The 21,398-nt window shown below is 33.6% G+C and overlaps 3 protein-coding genes across 3 annotated transcripts; 2 read left to right on the top strand and 1 right to left on the bottom strand.

Moving 5' to 3' along the window:
• Positions 1-132: 132 nt before the first annotated feature.
• Positions 133-1,561, top strand: LOC115236962 (elongator complex protein 6-like). Its single transcript, XM_029809703.1, has 2 exons — positions 133-502; positions 603-1,561. Exon 2 carries the CDS (start codon positions 609-611, stop codon positions 1,431-1,433), a length of 825 nt encoding a protein of 274 aa, XP_029665563.1. The 5' UTR covers positions 133-502; positions 603-608; the 3' UTR covers positions 1,434-1,561.
• LOC115236961 lies at positions 1,335-4,827 on the top strand. The gene is made up of 6 exons (XM_029809702.1): positions 1,335-1,439; positions 1,840-2,003; positions 2,109-2,328; positions 2,445-2,624; positions 3,274-3,558; positions 4,600-4,827. The coding sequence occupies exons 2-6, from the start codon at positions 1,861-1,863 to the stop codon at positions 4,825-4,827; spliced, it is 1,056 nt and encodes a 351-aa protein (XP_029665562.1). The 5' UTR covers positions 1,335-1,439; positions 1,840-1,860.
• Positions 4,828-5,215: 388 nt separating this feature from the next.
• LOC115236963 (kinesin-like protein KIF19) lies at positions 5,216-21,364 on the bottom strand. Its single transcript, XM_029809704.1, has 19 exons — positions 20,625-21,364; positions 17,086-17,269; positions 16,750-16,979; positions 16,496-16,578; positions 16,038-16,193; positions 15,800-15,955; positions 15,539-15,704; positions 15,234-15,423; positions 14,749-14,964; positions 9,610-9,705; positions 9,299-9,502; positions 8,820-8,969; positions 8,509-8,724; positions 7,612-8,093; positions 7,261-7,436; positions 6,689-6,846; positions 6,215-6,428; positions 5,866-6,070; positions 5,216-5,731 (listed from the first exon to the last, which is right to left on the bottom strand). The coding sequence occupies exons 1-19, from the start codon at positions 20,912-20,914 to the stop codon at positions 5,584-5,586; spliced, it is 3,720 nt and encodes a 1,239-aa protein (XP_029665564.1). The 5' UTR covers positions 20,915-21,364; the 3' UTR covers positions 5,216-5,583.
• Between the last annotated feature and the right edge of the window lie 34 nt (positions 21,365-21,398).

Raw genomic sequence — 21,398 nt, 5'->3', positions numbered from 1 at the left:
ATATATAATTATTGCTTTGCGCATTCAAATTAAATCTTTCTCTTTTTATTATATATTTTTTAGACTTCTTGACCTTCGTGTTTTTTCAATCTACTACGCTTATGTATATATAATGCACTAAAAATGCACCAGATATAATTTTGAGCGTCTCGCTTGGCGCGTAGTGCAAGCGTTAGTGTTAGTAGACAGCTGACTATGGCTGTGCTATGTTTTATTTAAACTACTAATATGTAGTAGTAGTAGTAGTAGTAGTATGTCATAGATGAAGGAGTGTATAAGTGAATGATTTTTTTAGTCTCATTCATTGTCAGTATACAAGACAGTCTATATCAGAATATATACATTTACACGAAAATTTCGCAAAAAAAACACTGACCTTCATCTCGCAACACTGTCCTTAATAAGTGATTGGCCTTGAGCACTAGAGTTCGAGTTCGTTCTACAGAGGAGAATAGACTTATAGGTTATAAAAACATACCGCAAGACACCGGCGATTTATCCGGTTAAGAATATTATATAAATATAATATATAAATTATATAAATATAATTATTTCTCGTGAAATGTACATATATAATAATAATGATAATTTTTAACTTTCAGTTTATCATGGCTAGTGCAATGGAAATGGTATGCAACACTCTTGGAATTGACAGGGTAAACATGGACGGTAAAATAATCTTGATTGAAGAGCAACACGGTACCAATGCAAACTTCTTGGTAAACGCCATTCTGTCGCACGCGTTAAAGCAGATGAATGCCGTTTGTCTTGTTCTATGTCATAATACCTTTAGCCACTATCACAACATTGGCATGAGACTCGGCTATAACCTTCTGGCTCTGAAGGAAAAAGGCCAGGTAACTGTTGTCGAGCCAATGAAAATTGTAACCACCAATATCGCTGATATACGTAAGGATTCTGTGGATAAAGAGAAAATGATAATCCCAGATGCTGTTTCTACTGAGAATATAGATATTGCGCATAGACTTTTTACATGTGTTAGAGAGAAGTACAATGAAGCAGCAAAATTCGACGAGTCTGTTGTTGTTATTTTCGATGATATAAATCATCTACTTGATTTTGGCCTCAGTGTACATGACGTTATGTACTTTGTAAGATACTTAAGGTCATTTCTAGCGTTACATCCCTCATCACAGCTTTGTATTCTTACACACACATATCAAGATAATTCGCAGACTTCAAATACAGATGTAGTCACTAATGCCTTGAAACATATGGCGCATTTATGTGTTACAACTCAACCGTTTAGGACAGGAAACTCCAGCGATGCATCCGGTAAACTAACTATTCACTGGAGAATAGATTCCATTAGATCAAAATATCACTGGGCCGAGAAAACAACGCATCTATTTAAATTGTTGGATTGGCAAGTGAAAATTGGTGCGCCTGGTGCAGCATCTATTTTATCATAGATAATTGTATGATCATTTTATATTGTATATTCAATCCTTGATAATTACTTTTTCTGCAATATTTTATATTGAATTTGTATATATTTCTACAATACATTGAAATAAATTTAAAAAATTTATCCATTTTTTATTAAGAATAGAGAAAGAATCTTTCATTTATTTATGATATATGTATTTTCTATCCTTTGTGCGAGAAGAAATTTAATTTAGTCATGAGACCATAAAAATAGAAATATTAAATATTATATTATATTTTCTATATCTATGCATGAGACACACGAGTCAAGCATGAAATCTCAAGAAGCAAAGATAGACATACTTCACACAACACACAGCTATATATTCAGTTTTTATTTATGCTTTATTACATACATAATGTCAGCGCATTCTAATCATCAAAAAATAGTGCTTTTCGTTTATCAGATAAATGGGCACGAAGCAGAGTATCTATGAAAAACCCGGTACTTTGGATTATTATAAACTCAGCGCGAAAGAATATGCACTGGTTAAGAAAGTATGGTCAGGTATTGAAGTTAACCCGCAATTTCATGGTAACGCTTGTCTCAGGAGGTGTGTAATATCGCATATTAATAAATAAAAAGGGAATTTTATATTTTTAATTGTGACAAACAATGATTGAAAGAATTCATATCATCTCTTTCGATGGGTTTTCAGCTTTTGCGAGACTCATCCGCAATACGTGAAATTTTTCACTCAGGAGTCGAAATTGCATTTGAGCTTTGATACACGCGTTACGGCCAAATTTGCCGTAATTATGGAAACCATGGGATATCTTCTGCTGGATTTTAATAAGAAGCCGAAACAGTTGGATCGATTAGTCGGTTACATAGCTATGGTACATAAGGACATGCAATTAGATGAGCAAGATATGCGTGTACGTAGAGTTTTCATTATTTTGTCGACGCAAAAAATATAATAAATTCTCTTAGAAATTTTAATGAGAGATAAATCGATCATCGTCATCGACGTTTTGCCAAATCTTTTGTTTAGAACTTTGTGACATCCTTATTTGATTACTTGTCGCGAACGTATCCCACGCAGATGACTGTGGAGTGCCAGGGAGCGATGTCCAAGTTCATGGAGAGCGTTATAAAGGAGCTCTTTGTAAAAATGGAAACCTTCCGCAATTACGATGTCGCGCAATCGGAAGTGACAACGCGATCGAAATTGGTAAAGAATGCATATAACTTGATCTCGAGACAATGGCGTTGAATAAAACACTTATTATCTAAATTCTATCGTATCACACATCAATTTTATATTGGAGAATACTACGCGGAAAATGCGTTCTCTTAAAAATATTATATTGTTTACAAAATTTGTTCGCATTTTTCGTTTAAAAATCATAGAAGAAAGCAATATTTTTGTATCAATTTCATATTGTCTATATAAAAATTTGTGCATATATACACTATTGAAATAATTATACATTTCCATTATGCATTACACACATTCGATGTATTTTCGATATAATCATATATAAAAAAAGATAGTCCTCGAATTTATTTACAATTAGTCAAACTTTGATATTCTTTAAATATTGGGACTGCACAACTCATTTATTTTCAATTTTCTCTCAAATATTCATTTATATTTTAATTTAATATATTTATTCATATTCTAATTTAATTTAATCTAATTCTAGTTTAATTCGAAGACTGTAAATATTGCACAATGTTTTCATTATTTCACACAGATACGCGATGGATATCCTAGGATAGCGCAAGGATATTCGTTGAATATGTTTGTCGTATTTTCTATTATTCATTTTATTCGCGCGGACTATAATCAACTCGATCAATTTCCTCCGATAGCGTAGCCGTGGGGACGATGTCCACTCTTCGCCGAACCCCCGATATTCGGCAAGACCAAGTTGTATTGGGATGAATGGAAGAAGCAGTGGGACACGCGGATGAAAGAATGGGCGGCACAGGCAGCACTCGTCGCTCAAGAGCCGAGTAAACCGATCTCCACAAACGACACGTCGGGATTGAAATCGAGGAACGATCTCAACAATGAAAACGAGATCGGCTTGTTGCAACGGAAGGCCTCCGAATTGGTACGGAAACGAACTGGCTCGGACATATCCGCTTCCAGGCTGGCGGTAAATTATTTTCACATATTTATGACTCATTTCTGATCAACAGATAAAATTATTTCAACAATATCCGTTTTTTTCTGGCCTAAAAGTTTCACTTGATCCTTCAGGGTATCTCGATTAATAGCAATATAAAAATAGTGTTTCAAGAATAAATTCGAAATATTTATCGAAATATTCTGTAATATTTTTTTTTTATATTCTCACTAGTAACTGAGATATTTTCGGGTTGACGAAAATCTCCTAACGTACGGTACCAAAATATTCATTTATATTTTAATTTAATATATTTATTCATATTCTAATTTAATTTAATCTAATTCTAGTTTAATTCGAAGACTGTAAATATTGCACAATGTTTTCATTATTTCACACAGATACGCGATGGATATCCTAGGATAGCGCAAGGATATTCGTTGAATATGTTTGTCGTATTTTCTATTATTCATTTTATTCGCGCGGACTATAATCAACTCGATCAATTTCCTCCGATAGCGTAGCCGTGGGGACGATGTCCACTCTTCGCCGAACCCCCGATATTCGGCAAGACCAAGTTGTATTGGGATGAATGGAAGAAGCAGTGGGACACGCGGATGAAAGAATGGGCGGCACAGGCAGCACTCGTCGCTCAAGAGCCGAGTAAACCGATCTCCACAAACGACACGTCGGGATTGAAATCGAGGAACGATCTCAACAATGAAAACGAGATCGGCTTGTTGCAACGGAAGGCCTCCGAATTGGTACGGAAACGAACTGGCTCGGACATATCCGCTTCCAGGCTGGCGGTAAATTATTTTCACATATTTATGACTCATTTCTGATCAACAGATAAAATTATTTCAACAATATCCGTTTTTTTCTGGCCTAAAAGTTTCACTTGATCCTTCAGGGTATCTCGATTAATAGCAATATAAAAATAGTGTTTCAAGAATAAATTCGAAATATTTATCGAAATATTCTGTAATATTTTTTTTTTTATATTCTCACTAGTAACTGAGATATTTTCGGGTTGACGAAAATCTCCTAACGTACGGTACCACTTTTCAGCTGTTAAGTCTTAGCAAGACGATCACCGTTGAGCGTTCGCCAGAGCGAATTATTAGCCCGCCAAGACGGGCTGAGAAAGAGCGTCCTCAGCGGCGCGTTTCACTTCGTCTTCCGGAAATTACGAACACTTCTCGTGAAAGACATCGCGCTAAAAGTTTTACTCAAGACGTTTCGAAATCGCAAGACGATGCAACATTAAGCATGACCATGGATAGCCTAGAGCTTTAGGAATCGTCTGAAATCGCTGCCGTTAAGCTGCACAGTACTGCTCGTGAGAGACGTCGAGAACGTTTCAATGCCGATCTAAAATGTTGAAGAAGAAAGGTAAAGGACACATTTTATACAATATTAAATATAATACATTTTTAAAGTTGCGTCTATCATCGATTTCATATCGCAAATCATTAAAGCGCATCATAGTTTCTCGATATTACTATATAGAGTGCAAACCGCGTAAAATAAAAATGTACGTTTATTTAATCTTAATTTTTATAAGTATTGATATATATAATTTTTTTTATAAAAAATATGATTAATTTTGGATAAATGCGATATAATATAGATATTCCCGTAGAAGAATAAACAATGAATTCTTACCTCAACTACCTGGTTCGCGATCATCACTTCTCGCTCGAGAAACCTTGTAACGACCATCGTCATTGTGCGCGAATCGCATCGATTTTATGTTGTCGTCGCTCGCTATTCGACGAAGTTTCTTGTCGCTGATGTAAAAGAAATGAAGAATTGGATTAATAAGAGTATATAAAACAAGATATATAGACAGAGAAACAAGAGAAAGAGAATATATAAGATAGATATAAATTTATATAATTAAAGCAGCTAAAGCTCTCTGCCGTTCTCTGAATTAATAAAATGCTGTTTTTTGAAAAAACGCCTTTTTTGAGTGCGTTCTCTTGTATACATAGTATGCAATATCCTATGTATGTGTATTAATTGTCATGTGAATGAGGTGGAAATTTCTTACTAATTTCGCGAGTTCGCCGCCGATATCGGCGGAAATAAGGCGGCCGGAGAAATCAACGGTTGTACTACTGGTCCCATCACGTGCTCCGCTTCCTCTTGCGGTTCGTGAATCGGCGGTAATGGCGAGTCCCAATCGGAATCCGTGGAACTGTTTTTCAACAACATTTTTGTTTAATATGCATTACGCATTTAATATACGTAATTTTTCTCGAACGAGGCGAGAATCTAATTTTGAGAATAGTCTTGCTAATCCAGTTAAAAAAAAGTCGATTCTATTTTTACCTGCTGGCTATTCTCATGTCGCTGCTGAGATTGTTATAGCTGAGTCTGCTGGATATAGGCGGCAATCTTCCGCGACTGAACGACGATACAGTCGGAGACACGACGAGATCGCCGAGGCTGCTGTCGATGTACGTCGCGGCCTGAATCTCTTGCTGATACAAAGCATAAAGATTCTGCAGGTCGGCCGGCAGCGCCAGACGGCCATCTGTCATTCAGATTTCATTAATTAAATAAAAGAATTTAATTTTGTAGAGAAATAGATTTATATCAATTTTAATTATAATTTTTAATATTTTAAATAATAATAATTTTTCAGGTACAATTAAAGAAGAATATTATATACACCGACTTTCCATGATCCGCCGTTGCCTGGTGATGATTTCATCGGAGATCTGCCGTTGTCGATCGTAACGAAGCAGCAGCAACTCGCGACGTCTAAGCTCGTGCTGTTTAACCAGCCTCTCGCTCTGCAACATCATTTTGTCCGCCTCGAGCTCGTGGACTCGCAGCATCAACGCCAACAGCTCCCGTTCCTCGTCCGAGTTGATACGCAACGGCAATTCCTGAAGAAATGCACGGCATTTTTTTTAGATCGGATTTTGAGAACTTCGAATTTAACAACTAGATCGAGATGTTATTTTATCGACTCGTTATCGTAATGATAAAAATAAGCAATATAATAAAAACTTATGTACCACAAGTTTTTATTGTATTATTTATTTTTATCAGGATCTATTATTTTTTTGTTTCTCTCTTTTTTTTTTTTAATTTTGCTTTTAATCGAGATTATAATTAAAATAATAAGTTACAAAAATTCTTTTACATCTTCGAGTTCAGCGCTGCGTTTTCGACATATCTCGAGTTCTTTCTCCGCGACGATGCGCATCTCGGTGTATCTCTCCCGCTCCTTCGTGATCTCCGTCAATTCCGTCCACGCTTGTTGTATGGCCGCATCATCTTCCAGATCGTCCTTTAAGAGATCTAAGCGATCATTAAGATATTGTCTTTACTGTGAGCAATTCGGCGAGCTAGTTTATCGAGCTAATCGATATTTGGTAAATTCTCGTGAATTTAATTTTCTGTTTAATTTCTGAAATCTTTTAAAATCTTGCATTTTTTTCCTTTAAATAATAATTTTAGATGAAGTGGGAAATGAATTAAATTAAAACTAAAGAGAAAAACACTTGCTTTTTCAAATTAAATATTTTTTATATAATAATATTTGTAAAGGAAATATGGATTTATATGAATATGACAAAGGTTAAAAATTTATTTTCTTAATATTTTAGCAATGGTATTCAACTCTTTAATTTGTAGTAAATCTTTGTTTAATATATGATAATCAATATCATATCTTTTCTATATTATATTATATCAATAGCTCAATTTGCTCACCCACGTCGTCTGTTTCATCCACTTGGTAGTCCGTGTCTGGACGACCTGTCTCGGAATCCTGCGTTTTTCCATAAACCCTATTGTTCTTCGATTCCCAATGCGAGATTATGGAATGTTGCTGTTCGGCAGCGATATTCAGACCCAGTAAATGACTGTCCAGCTCCATTAACTTTCTCCTATGAAATTAAACGATCCTTATATGTATCTTGAGTTCCGCTCATCGATACAAATCGCAAAGCGTTAGCAACAGTCAGAGGTTCAAGATCAATTTATTAAATATTAGTTGAGATATAAAAGATAAATATTCAATTTCTATATGGTATTTATTATTATCTTTTCGCGCACACGTACCTCAGACGCATCTGTTCCTTAAAAGCAAACACGATCTTCTCCCTTAATGATCTGAAATCATTGTCGTGCGCGTTATCTGACATTTTCTCCTCCGATTCCTTCCTCTTTGGTCTGTCACCTTTCATCTTGTTTCGCAGACGCGAGATCTCGTTCTTCAAATCGCTGATTATGTCGTGGTACTGCGTGACGTGCAGATAACTGACGTTCAGCACATTCTGCTCGACCTTATTAGAGATCCTATTGGCGCGATCCGCATACATCAAGGTATTCTTGCTTTCGTCGCGATGCGCGCTCGACGGCGACACGTGGACGATCATGACAGTTCGGCAATTGCCGCTTAGGGTGTCCTTCAGCAACCGCGTGAGCTTGGAATCGCGATAATTTACATATCGCGCACCACCGGATAGCGCGTTGATGCAATTGCCTAGCGCTAGAAGAGATCTATTAATATGCGCACCTTCTTGCAGCCTTTTGCCTTTGTTCTGTAACATTAAATCGAATAAAATTTTAGAAGTATTTCTTACGATTTATCTAGAGGATAAATCCTGAGAAACCAAACAAACTCTGTTTTTAGCATTTCCTCTCAATCTATTCTTATTCTATTTCAATAGCAAAATAAAAAGGTTTTAAAAATTCCGTAAATAATAAAATTCCATAAATAATAAATTTCCATAATAATGTTTTTATTCGATACAGAACAAGAAAAGATAAAAACAGAGATGCCAAGAAGAGGGAAAGTACAAATAGCACTTCAAAATGAAATGAGATTTACAAAGTAATAATGTTTATGAATTTAGAATATGAAAAAAATAATTATAAATGCTATAAAGTTGACAACAACAAAAAGGATCTGTTAATATTATAATCTTTAGCGAACGAGAATTAAGGTCGATTTACTTTGGTTTGCTTCGCTCGCTCGGATCCGGCGAGATCGATCATAAATAATCTTCCTTGCTTTATTTTAGTGTGCAGACACTTATCACTATCCTGGATCGAGTGAGAAGACTGTCTGACCGTGACGCTAAGGAGTGCGTGACTTCGCGATGAGGTTTTATTCGCGGCTGTTGGTTCTATCGTCCTCGCTTTGTTACCTCTGTGTAACAGCTGCATAACCTGCGAACAAAATAAATTAAATAAAATAAATAATTAAATAAATCGTTTGTAAATTTTTAATCAATTCGTATAATATGTTTAAATAGTCGTCATACTTCTTCGGTCGAATTGGTGGAGATTTCCGTCAATCCTGAGACCTGAATGTTACGACCCCGCGTGTCGTCGCGTAGATCCAGGTATCCCGAATTGGGATTCAGAAGATCGCGAATGTTCTCGTTGTAAATCTCCATGTATGACATTGTTACCTATATGACGGGATAAAAATGTAAGGTGTTTCACAATTATAATTAAACAAAAAAACGGGAGAATTTATTGCGCTTTTAAAACTGTTCGAGGAAGTTATTCGATAATTTTTGAAGCAGGCAAATCTACTTTGCATTGAATTTTGTTGCGGATGAATAAATATTTAATTGTTCGAAACATGATGAAAATAATCAAGAAATGATTGAATTATTTGCGAAAGAAGCGCGTGTATACACTCTATACAATGCATCGATAATAAAACAGTCACGAAATTTAAAGAGCTAGAATTTGAAAAAAATTGGAAGGAATTTTTCCGATTCGAGAAACTCACCGTAAATTTCGCGTCGTCCGGTAATTTTTTGGCCGCTAAGAAAATGTCATTCAGAGCACGTACCATGATCCCAGGATTCGATGACGTCCCTACCATTGTATGCGTCTTTCCCGAGCCTGTCGCACCATACGCAAATACGGTGGCGTTGTAACCATTGAGAACATCTTGCGCCAAATTTTTCGTCGTCTCTTCGTAGACCTCTTCCTGAAAGAATTACAATGATACGTTTTTGTGAATATAATGTATTTTAATAAAAGATGTAGTATATATGATATCTTGAGTTGACAATTAAAATGAATAAAATAATTTGCCTGGGTAGAGTTCTCTCCGAAAACTATGTCGTAAAGATACTGTCGCGGTGCCGCACGTTTTTGCTTATCACCGTCTTGATCCTCCAGCATCACCATCTGAAAATTCAATATCACACGAAATATTTTCGAGAAATTTTTCGAATTTGAGCAAATTAAATTAGCATAAATAAATATGCATTTGTTTACTCTAATTTTAGAAAATTAAATTAGCAGTATAGTAAAAATAAATTGACACGCAAACTTACTTTATTGTTAACAGCGTGCAAACATCTGGTACCGTTTTCGTTGTGAGCCAAGGGACGGATACGAACTGCGACCTGTAATCAAAATACGACGATGTATTATCAAGGGTATACGATAATGATAATTATCTTGGGGTCTATGAACGAAGGAAAGAATTAAGAATCTTTTTATTCGTTTTCTTTTGTTACTCTTGTCTGTCGAGTTACAGACATAGTTAATGACAGACTCAAATACAATGATTCAACATCGATTTGTTTTTTTGCAGAATTTTTTGTTTTACTAATATTACTTTAGGAATCGCATCGTTTTTGTAGAGATCCCAAACTGACATCGCGATGCTGAATTTTTTATAATGACGTATTTCATTTTTGTAGAGAAAGATAATATCGTTCGTGTGCTTAACAGTCGCTTATGAATCAGATCTAATTATTCGAATATAACTGAAGAGTAGTTTGATGTGATGTTATAAAAACATAAAAAAATGTTTGGAATACAAGATGATACATTTGAGAGTATATTTAATATAGTAAAGAGTAACTTTCTAATATATAAAACGTGAAAAATATTTAACACAAAATATAGACTTTTTAAATATTTTATTTCAATACTTTTATAAAAAATCGACATTTAGATATATATAAAAAATTCTATGACTTTATTTACAACAATATTGCAATTATATCTTGCAGCTGCATCGATGCATCTTTGAAAAAAATGTGATAGAATAATAGATCATATTAAAGATGGTTTTTGTGTGTAGTCTTTTCTATTAATTAAAAATAATATTTGTGTGTGTGTGTGTGTGTGTTGGTATTCGATTTCATTAATCTCAAACGGACTACGTACCATGAGTTTCTGCTCCAGCACTCTTCGATCTCCGCGATCTTTAAATTCATTCACGCTGCTGCTGCTACTGCTGCTGCTACCGCTACTATATTGCGTCATTTTTGCACAATGTAATTATTCCACGCTTTGTCATGAAAATTAAGATCAACTGTTTCAACCCGTCCAACAATGTTAATGAAAGACGCGACCAATGATTGATTTAGACGCCCCGTTTATATAAAGTATCTACACGTGTATAAGATTCATATCGCTATGCAATTATTTTCGCTTCAATCATATAAATATTCATCGTCGCACTTCTCGCACACAAGTAAGAAAATTTTGTACGAATAATTTTATAATTCGCTAAACCGTTGATGGCAAAAATTAAAGAAGCTTTATTGTCAGAACGAAGAATCACTGTAGAAAAAAAAATGTAGAAGAAAAGAATATTATTTAAAAGATTTCTATGTAATATATTTTTTCCTGTAGTACTGTAAAATACGTATACTCATTGTAAATAAATAATTAAATATACGTCGCAATTGATAATTGGATGCGCGTGTGCAATGTGCATTTAGTCGAACATACTCGAAAAGCAGTCGATAGTAGGTATATGTTATCGCGACACAGTCAGCCGACTAACTGAAGCACCTGTTCACCTGTACACATGTAAAGGTATCTACGAGGCCTATCACGCAAGGGTACGTAAGCTATATTTTCGAGTGCCGCGACATTCGACCGGGGGATCTGCATTAACAATGCCGATATTAATGCATAATGTGACAAACTGTTGCTGTCACATCACAGAAAATATTAAAGTAAAAGATCCATATATTTATAATAATCTACGATAACATAAAAATATTTATATTTATACATATCTCGGGATAAAACATAAAATATCTATATAATACGTGTTTAATATATTGAAAATTGGGAGATAATCGATATCGATAATAAGATGCGATACCGATGCAAAGTATTATTGTAACAATATTGTAAAAAAGTTACTTTTCAAGAGACTTATTTTTTTGTACCGTATAAAATGTTTTATTGGAACATATATCATAATTACGAGAGTCCAGAATTATATTCAAATCAATATTGGCAACGATAAATATTTTTTATATGGTCTGTTTTGGAGATAAAACATAACTGCATTTTTCGCCGGAAAAAAATGCAGTTATAACACTATTCATGCCGTCAGTATGAAGAAATTAAGCTGGTACGATGACCCCAATTAACTTTGCGGTACTTTATGTGATTATGTGCTTAAAGGGGGAGTTTACTTCAAGTTTCTTGGTGTTCAATTTGTGGAAGGAGAAACTCGATAAATTATTTATAAAGTAGGCGTACGAGAAGCATGTGTACTGCTTAGCTTATAGACGCAGGAGTTATATACGCAATATATGGCAATATTAATTCGATTTAAGTGGAATTAAAACTTCTCGCGTTTCGTTCAACAAGTTGCGCTTTCTTGATAAAGACCGCGATTAATAACACGAAAATGTCAAGGATGAGTGAGCACTCAGGAAGTTACATTTGTTGGCGTACGGCAATTTCATGATTGCAATCGATTAGTATCTATAGCATCGTATTTAACACGATGATTAATCCTTCTTGTGCAAGTGCTTTCAATCCACTGTGTACCGCGTTATCACAGCAATATATGTTAAACGATATTTATCCATTTCATATAGTGATAAAAGAACATTGATTGCTTTTTAACAACGTCCGCTTTAGATGAGTTATAATTAGCACAGATTTCTGTTTATAATTTCATAAGCCATCTATTTGTATCTCGCATATTGACAATACAAATAAGAAAAGTTTTACACAGAAGTATTCTATGACGTTTGTGACACCAAATTGAATATATAAGAAGTGTATTATTTAAAAAAATTAAATTTTTTGTTTGCTTAAGTATTAATTTTAATATAATTCTAGGCTTCCATATTTTTATTTTTGAAAAAAGATATTGTATAAATAATCCTCTATAAAAAGAATTTTACAACGTTTTTTATCGATGCCGTTGATATGTGTATATGTGTATTTTGATTCTTTAAATATTCTCTGTATAACATATAGTTTATAAAATTATAAATAGAATTATGTTTCAATTTCTGATTCGCGAATTATAGATTGTTAATGTAAACATACATCTACCTATACATCTATGTATCTATATTTTGATGGAAGCATCATAAATGCACTTACGCAAATTGCTTAATATACTTAATCTATTTTACATTAGAATTAAATAAAATAATCTATTATGTGAATATAAACATTAATATTAAAACAATTTTTCAACTTTTTTTGTGTATATATCTACTAATAAATCTAGTTTTATCACAAACAATGAGAAATTCCGAATTTTTAGAAAGCCCTACCCAATGAGCAGACAATATTTTTTAAATGTATTTTTAATATTTATTGTTCATTAATTGTACGTTGTACAATTGATTGTAAAAATAATATTTATTTAATTATTTATTTATTTTATATGAAATATTCGTTTGAAATAACAAATGTTAATATGAACATTTTTTTAATAATTAAAAGGGGACTTAACCTATTATTTTAATATTTATAAAAATGTTTTTCAAAAATTTTTAAGAACATTTTCAATAATATTGTCTGCTCATTGGGTATTTGCGTCTTGAATTACGGGGATGCAAAACCCGTATGTTTTCTATCCTTGCACGTGTATAGTTATCCGTTCCACTATCATTTTCTACGGACGAAAGTAATCAATGCCGGACACAGTTAAACATCGAGGTCAGCGGGGCTGGTTAGATATTGCCGATCGATATTTAGGAACGAAGAACATTAAATGAACATTATGCGGCATGTGGAAAAGAATTGCTACCTCTGACCTCCAAATAATAGCTCTAGATTATTGATAAAACTGGGAAAATTCGATAGAAATAATAATGAACGAGCTGGTCAATCAGTTTCCATTTTATACCGATTATGCAAGATACTATTTAATAATGTAAAACGGTAATATGACAGAACCATTTAATTGATTAACTTGGTAAAAATTTAGCGCAAATATGATATTTAATGAAAGAGAGAGAGAGAGAGAGAGAGAGAGAAATATAAAGATAATATCATACCGCTATTTTTTTTTAAGAATGCCCTAAAAAGTTCCAGCCGTTTAATTATTCTGCATAGATATATAGGAGAATTTTGTCGTGAAGAATTCACGCAAATTGCCACTTCTCAACCCTTCAAGCGACTGAAAGTGTCCTTCGGTCGAACCCTCTTACGTCGTTTCTCGAATACATATCCGTTTTGCTATAAAATCGCGCGCACGCAGATCGTATCTTTTCGTTCGACACGCACATGGAAAGATAGGAAATATTTCGAGGGCAAAGGGGGAAAAAAAGTCGTCATCTAAGATTTTGGTGATTCATTGTTTCTAATAAAAACGTGATTATACAATAAGATATAAAAGAAGCGTTAAGTTGCTCTAACATGCAAAGTGCATTTGTATCGTGATCAAACTTGATCTCTCTTGTAAAGGATGCTGTATAAATTACAATACCGATAAAAAATAGCGTATATTTATATAGATATTATGTGTATAAATAGATATTATATGCACTCTACTTCTCTAATCCTATTTTGTACGATCATTATGAATGATGTTATTGGAAAATATTCTAATTGCAATTTTTTGCAAAATGTTCGACAGTAATTTTTCATCAAAATTCGATTCAATCGCTCATGTTAAAAAGTCTATTACAGACATACAATTGTACTATGTATATACATATATATTAAGTATAAAAAATTTAAAAAAAAAGCCAAAATTTCGCTCCCGTGTATTAATTTGTATTAATTTTTATTTTTAGCAGAAAAACTATTATACATATAAATAATTTTCGAAAAATTAGTTTTGTATCTTTTTAATTGGAGCATTCCGTCGATTTCTATTGTCTTGTTTCTGTTTTCTAAATTTCATTGTACGAACCGAAGTGAACAAATTATTGCAAGATCTTAGATCCATATGAAAGACCAATAGAGAATATTGAATATGATGAATGATATGGGAAATACTATTCTGCTGCGCTTGTCGATCCACTGAGCGATTTCTTGCGGTGTCATCGTTGTGAAATTATGCAGCTTGGCGAGAGTCGGTCTGCGTGGAAATGGCTTAGGCGGTGGGGTACCGCTGTCGATGGTCGTGATGCTGCCGACACAACAAGGATCCGGATCCGGATCCTTATCCTCCTCTATTCTCACTGATGGGATGTTGAGTGTGCTCGGAAAACTCTGAAAATAATGAATACTATCATATACAATCGATATTATAGTTTTGTCGGGGAATCTGTTTGAAATAAGCCTCAGTGATTAAGATCATTCAAAAAATAAATTATGCGATAGATTTGAATTTCGTTTGATATCTCATTGAAATTTAAATAATTTAAAATTAAAGTAACTGTTCTTTTTCTCAAAGAGATTATTTTTCAATGTACTTTACAATATTGGGGAATAATTACGATTAATATATAATTAGAAATTATGTTTAATTAACGACTCACGTGTACGGTGAGATAATTTTGACTCGTAAAGTCTTGCTCGCTGTTCGTATTTGTGTTTTCTAATGACGACCACGATCGCGATCGTTCCAGTCCGCATGTATTTTTCTGGAATTGCTTTCGCGCTAATCGTGGCGTCAAAGTAGACTTAAGGATATATTTGCTGTTGACCTTTTTTAACGGTACATTTTTTCTGTACGTACAAATATATATGATACATTATCTCTAAGCAGTTTATATCAATTACTAGAATCTATATAGGTATTAAAATGAATATAAAAAAAGTCTCGACGAAGAATATTACATACTTTCTTCGATATATGGTATTAACGAAGGCGAACTCGACCATCGCCGCAAACAGAAATATCGTGCAGCCTAAAAACCAAATCTCACTTGCCTTTATGTAAGAGACTTTTGGCAACGAATTTCCCACTTTCGAGGCGAGTGTCATAAACGTCAAGATAGTATTCGTTCCTGAAAATATATAAACCTTTTGCGTGTACAAAAAAAAAAAATATTATTATCCACTGTATTACTGATTGTGCGAGAAAATACACAGATATTTTTACCTAGAACTATTCGCGGCGCACTCGCGTCTTGATGCAACCAGAATGATACCCAAGAAATTACTACGATTAGTATAGATGGCACATAATAATCCATCATGAAGAATCCCATTTCGCGTGCTAATTTAAATGTTATACTTATTGCGCTGAAATTTCCGGCTGTAATCACATCGTGGTAATTTTAGTAACAATGTGACACTTATTAAATCAAGTCGAAATATTCAAATCGATCGAGTTTTACCGAAATGGCCGTAATGATATTGCCACGAGCTGTAGGATACCCCGGAGCGATTCACCCACGTGTCGATGAGCTTATACTCTGTCAGATACAAATTATTCGCGATGACAATCGGATCCTTGTCCCAGTCCAATACCATTTCATTCACATTATGAGTCCCTAATGTAGGGGAAAAAAAATTATTCGCTTTGTTCGTGCAAGACATAATTTAGCATGTACATCGCAGAGTGCTAAAGTTGACACGATGTTTTTTTGCTAGTTGGCAAAGTAAAACAAGAACGTTTTAACTTAACTAACATGTGCCTGACTGAAGAAAGTAAGTTGGTTTACTCTAGCATTTCGAAGTATTACTATTGTTTTTTTTTGTACTATTAGCCTAGTAATATATAAATTATATACTAGTTGAAGTAACAAAAAAACATCATGTAAATCATGCTAATGATATGACAATCGCAACCTACAGCTTTCGAAAACCAGTGGACATTCTTGCACGTCAAACGGGAATTTTTCCAGATGGAGGCCGCAATTAAGTGTCGCTTCCAGTCTGAAATTCAAGTGATTTCTTCATAATCAATCTCTATTTCTGTTTAGTAATTTAGAAAATTTATATCGAAGTGACGTAAATAGAGGAAATCAAAATTAATTTAATTACTCGATTTCATCTAACCATATAAGATCCGTGATTCTCTCTTCGAGATTAAATATCACTGAATACCTCGTATTTAAAATAACCACGCCGTGAGGGTTGATGGAGATGAGCAGGTCCTTGACACCGCTACCCATCACTGCCGAGGTACGTTCATTCGCGACGTATACGGTAGGCGTCCAGATCAGAGCGTGAGCGTTTTGACCACCGTAAATTTGAGTCATGTAAGGAGCTATGTCCGAAAATTTCAGTCGTTTATCAAGATATCGGAATTGCAGCATCAGATGCACGTCAAATTGCTGCAACGTATCATTTATTCTGTTTTTATTATCGATCCTCGCGCGGTGATACTTATATATTAGACATTATCTGTGTGTAAGATATAAGATATGAGTAAAATTGTACCAGAGTTTTGGCCATGTTGGACTTTATTGTGTAGACAAAGGCTTTCGTGTAAATCCTGATCGGATCCGTAGCGTTAATCACTCCCGGTGGCCTGACCATTTTATCGTAACGACATTCGTTCGCCAATTCTTGCAAAAGTTCCGTTTGCGTCATGGAACTACTGAACGACGGGCAATTTCCCGATCTGTAATAAATGCCGAGTTTTCTTCAAACGCGCGTGAAATGTCAACTTTATTTTTAGAAATTATTAGATATATATTTCAGGCCGAAAGACGTGTGCTTTTTCAAGATTGCGATTTTAACTTTCGAATAAAATATAAAACTCTCTAATAAAAATTCGCAAAAGTTCAAGTATTGTAGCAGAAAAATGACAATCTCGATAAATTGAGTATTGTCGCAAAGTAGCTTGAGATTTCTTTAAAAATTACTCAAAGAAGGGAGATACCTAAAGGAAAAAGTAAATTCACGTGATCGAAGATACTTAAAATATAAAAATAAATTAAGTTTTTAGATATATCCTTTTCCAAAAAGGATATATTTAAGAAAAAATTGATAACATTTTAAATATTTATTTGGACTAATAAAGAGTACATATAAAGGCTTGCACGCGCGATACTTAATGCAGTAATTGTAGCGAAACACTTGTTATTGAAGGAAAATAGCATAAATTAATATTCTAGACCTCATCTCTTCGCGCGTCTGTTTTCGATGTATTGTATATTTGTTCATTTGTTCTTTGTAATGTAAATGACATATTCTAGATGACATTAGTTATAGATAATTGTGCACCGAAACAAATTTTCTTGTCATTTGATACGCATGTGACTTGCTCACGAGAACCGAGGATTTTACAGTTTAAAATCGATTAATTGTAAGTTACAAATTCTAAGTTATAAAAGTTCGACTATCAAATTCTATATCTAATTCAATTCTATATCAAATTCTAATCTATATTAAAATTTTTCTTTTTTACAATCATGCGTTGATTCACGTGACTGGGATTTTTGCAGAAATTATTGAACGCTCCGAGTGTACACATGCTTCATTTGTAAGAGATCTCACAAAAGAACGCCGCCGACTTTTATTAAGTTCTTATCTCATACTCTGTATGCTACCTGAATTTACAACGTTAAATATCTTCACCAAACATCTTGTTTATATAAGATATCAGTTTATTTACGTGTCCCTATAGAATTATATGTACCGATCGAGATTAGGATTAAAACTCTCTCTGACGTTATACCGTGTCGCATGATATGCAAAGTGTCACAAGACATGCTGAGCAATAAACATTTGTATAGGTAGTTTCATTTACCGAAAAATAATCAAGGAGAAATCGGTTACGAATCAGTGTTTTTGAAATATACCTCTAAAATTTTAAAAATATTTTTTCATAGATCTGAGAGATGCTGTTTATCAAATTTATAATTTATTCCGCGTGTATATCTTATATATAAAAGATGCTTCATTTAATTTTACTATTTGAAATATTTTTCTTATTAATTATTTCTTATTAAGAATACACACACAAAAATACGTTTTGGATCGAAATTATTTTAATCTAAAAAAAGCTCTTTATAATATAAGTTTATTCTAGAAGTCGGCTTTGAGATTTAAAAGTCACTTTTAGCTATTTTAAGTGGAATCATATAATTTACCTTTCATTTTATATGTATAAATAGATTAAATATAAAATATTTTTTTAAGTATTTTCACTCTTCAATAATTTTTTAATACTTTTATACGCAGAATATGACTCTCTGAAAGAATCGATTAATATTGCAAAAAAAGTTATGTTAAATATAAGAGGCTCCTTTAGGAACAAACTTTAATCTGAGATATTTTTTATATTTTTAATAGCAACGAAGATATTTCAAAAAAATGATCAAGTTAAATAACATATTCTGCACATTTCGCGTTTATAATATATACGTTATTTTTTATAGATTTCTACTCGATTGATCTCTTTTATATTTTTAATTGACAATTTTGTTTCTCTTAAGATATTTAGATTTAGAGCAAATAAGTCACGAAACTAGCAAACGCAATAATGATAAGGTTCGCGATGAAGAGTGAAAAAGATTAATGAAAAGGCAAAAGGTAAATTTGAATGCCGATATTTGAACAAGTGTGAATCCGACACGTTGTTTGTTTTCTGTCGAAACAAGACGAGCTCTCTCGCGTGAGTGCAAGAACGAAGGATAGTTCCCGGCAAGTATTTTGTTAACAACTTTTCTTAAATTTGTCTTTTCAAGTTATGACGAGAAGAATTTTTGCGCCGTAATAAAAACGCTCTCTCGCTACGGAATAATTTGCATTACTCTAATTCGTTAATTATACTGATGATTTGTACTTGCGAGAACCCCGAAGGTCGAATGTTATGCGCTAATAAGTTTGAAAGCAGCTATAAAATTTCACAAGGCTAAAAATAATATTACGCGAATTTTGCATCGTAATAAAAACGCTCTCCCGCTACGGAATAATTTGCATTACTCTAATTCGTTAATGATACTGATAGTTCGTCGCATTTGCGAGAATCCCGAAGGTCGAATGTTATGTGCTAATAAATTTGAAAGCAGCTATAAAATTTCACAAGGCTAAAAATAATATTACGCGAATTTTACCTTATGACGCCGTATTTCCTTGTGAACTATCATGTGAACGCGTTAAGACAGCTTCAGGCTTACATAAAGGATATATTATTCGCGAGAAACAAGAATAAAAAAAAAAGATGAATGGCATTAACGTATTTTCTTTTTTCTCTTCGTTTTGCATTATTTTACAATGTGTAAGACCCTTCAAATAACGATGACAGCGGCAGCATGCGCTACGAGCAAGTAAACTTTGCGGTTTTGCAAAATTTATGAAGCATATATTTTGTAAGAATCACTAACAACGTGACATTATCCAAGAGCTACTCCGCATGCAGCAAATTATCATCGTCTTTTGCAAAAAAAGCAAGAGTTTCAATTATTTATTAAGATTTTGTTATCATTTATACTGCATTTAAATCAGTCAGCACAGGAAAAGCGCTCTCTTTATAAACATCGAAATATTTTTTATCTGAACATATATTATATAATGTTGAGATGTGTATTTTATATATTATATATATTTAAATCTCCCCTAGCGTTCGCATATTTATCTAGTGACTGAGAGATGCGTCTATTAAATCCCTTGCGTTGAAATCACATTTTTCAGATTTTTTCGCGAACCGAAGATATCAAACTCGTCTCAACCACGTGGTCAACCGGTCATAACTTTATGATGAACTAACCACGTATATGAGACGTTGATATCTTTGGTTCGCGAAAAGTACAACGTCTGAGAAAAAGTGATTTTAATACAAAGGGCTAATGTATATATATCTAATATATATATATATATATATCATATTATAAAAATATATATCTCAATATATTTTCGACATGCGACTTGAACAGCGCGCGTTTCACATTTACCTTCGGTTACCGGCATGATATATTTTAGCTTTTCTTAATTTTTTTTATATTATTAATTAAATGAAGCGTACGGCTTACACTGTAGTCGCGTTCACAAACGATGGTAACCGCGACAGATAAACGAAGAACGCCAGAACGAAGACCCTTCCTCCGAGAGTCATTTTTAAATTTCCTTCGTCACTTAACTGTACAACTAATGAATTCTGACTGATCCTTCCTTGTAGCTCGCAAGTGTACTTGGGTGAGCAAATTTGTTGGAAACCAGACGCCCAGACAAACCTCACTCCCACTCTCTCATGGTGCTCCTCCAGACTCGTTTGAAGCACACACATATTCTTTGAGAAAATGTGTGACATCAACACACACATACATACATTTATTATGTATTTAAGGCTTACAATGTTGTATAGACTCTTGCACTTATCCGTAGTCGTTGTGTAATTGCAGTCTAACACAATGTATTAATTTAAACGCGCGACTTTAATATCAGATATCGTTAAACGTTTACTGCTTCCCAGAACAATCCATCTAATGTGTGATTATTTACTTATGTTGTGGAAAAATGCTACAAGTTCAATATAATGAACTTGATGATGATGATTCATGATTCACATTTCTATGTAAATAAATTTTTCTTATCTCCCTCCTGAACTTGTAAGCTTTATCACGATACGATTACGCATGCAGGTATATACGTCTTGCATCCATTTTCATTTTTAGCACTATTATTGTACAGTTTACTGCAAAAGTAATATTCGCTTAAAAATGTAATTTGTAATCAAATATAAATAATGATCTAATAAAAAATCAGTCAACATCTATATATATATATATATATTTAAAATAAAAGTT

The sequence above is a fragment of the Formica exsecta genome, unplaced genomic scaffold, assembly GCF_003651465.1.
Source record: "Formica exsecta isolate Colony F162 unplaced genomic scaffold, ASM365146v1 scaffold265, whole genome shotgun sequence".
NCBI classification, from domain to species: domain Eukaryota; kingdom Metazoa; phylum Arthropoda; class Insecta; order Hymenoptera; family Formicidae; genus Formica; species Formica exsecta.
Note: the sequence above shows the minus strand (reverse complement) of the source record. Positions and strands in the feature narration are given on the sequence as shown.

Excerpts from the sequence above, each read along its gene's own strand:
- LOC115236962 (XM_029809703.1), top strand. The coding sequence starts at position 609 with ATGGCTAGTGCAATGGAAATGGTATGCAACACTCTTGGAATTGACAGG.
- LOC115236961 (XM_029809702.1), top strand. The coding sequence starts at position 1,861 with ATGGGCACGAAGCAGAGTATCTATGAAAAACCCGGTACTTTGGATTAT. Across the intron at positions 2,329-2,444 it reads TAGATGAGCAAGATATGCGT|AACTTTGTGACATCCTTATT; the intron begins GTACGTAGAGTT and ends TCTTTTGTTTAG. Across the intron at positions 3,559-4,599 it reads TATCCGCTTCCAGGCTGGCG|CTGTTAAGTCTTAGCAAGAC; the intron begins GTAAATTATTTT and ends ACCACTTTTCAG.
- LOC115236963 (XM_029809704.1), bottom strand. The coding sequence starts at position 20,914 with ATGTGTGTGTTGATGTCACACATTTTCTCAAAGAATATGTGTGTGCTT. Across the intron at positions 17,270-20,624 it reads TTTGTGAACGCGACTACAGT|ATCGGGAAATTGCCCGTCGT; the intron begins GTAAGCCGTACG and ends CATTTATTACAG. Across the intron at positions 9,706-14,748 it reads TCGACAAGCGCAGCAGAATA|ATGGTGATGCTGGAGGATCA; the intron begins GTATTTCCCATA and ends TTGAATTTTCAG.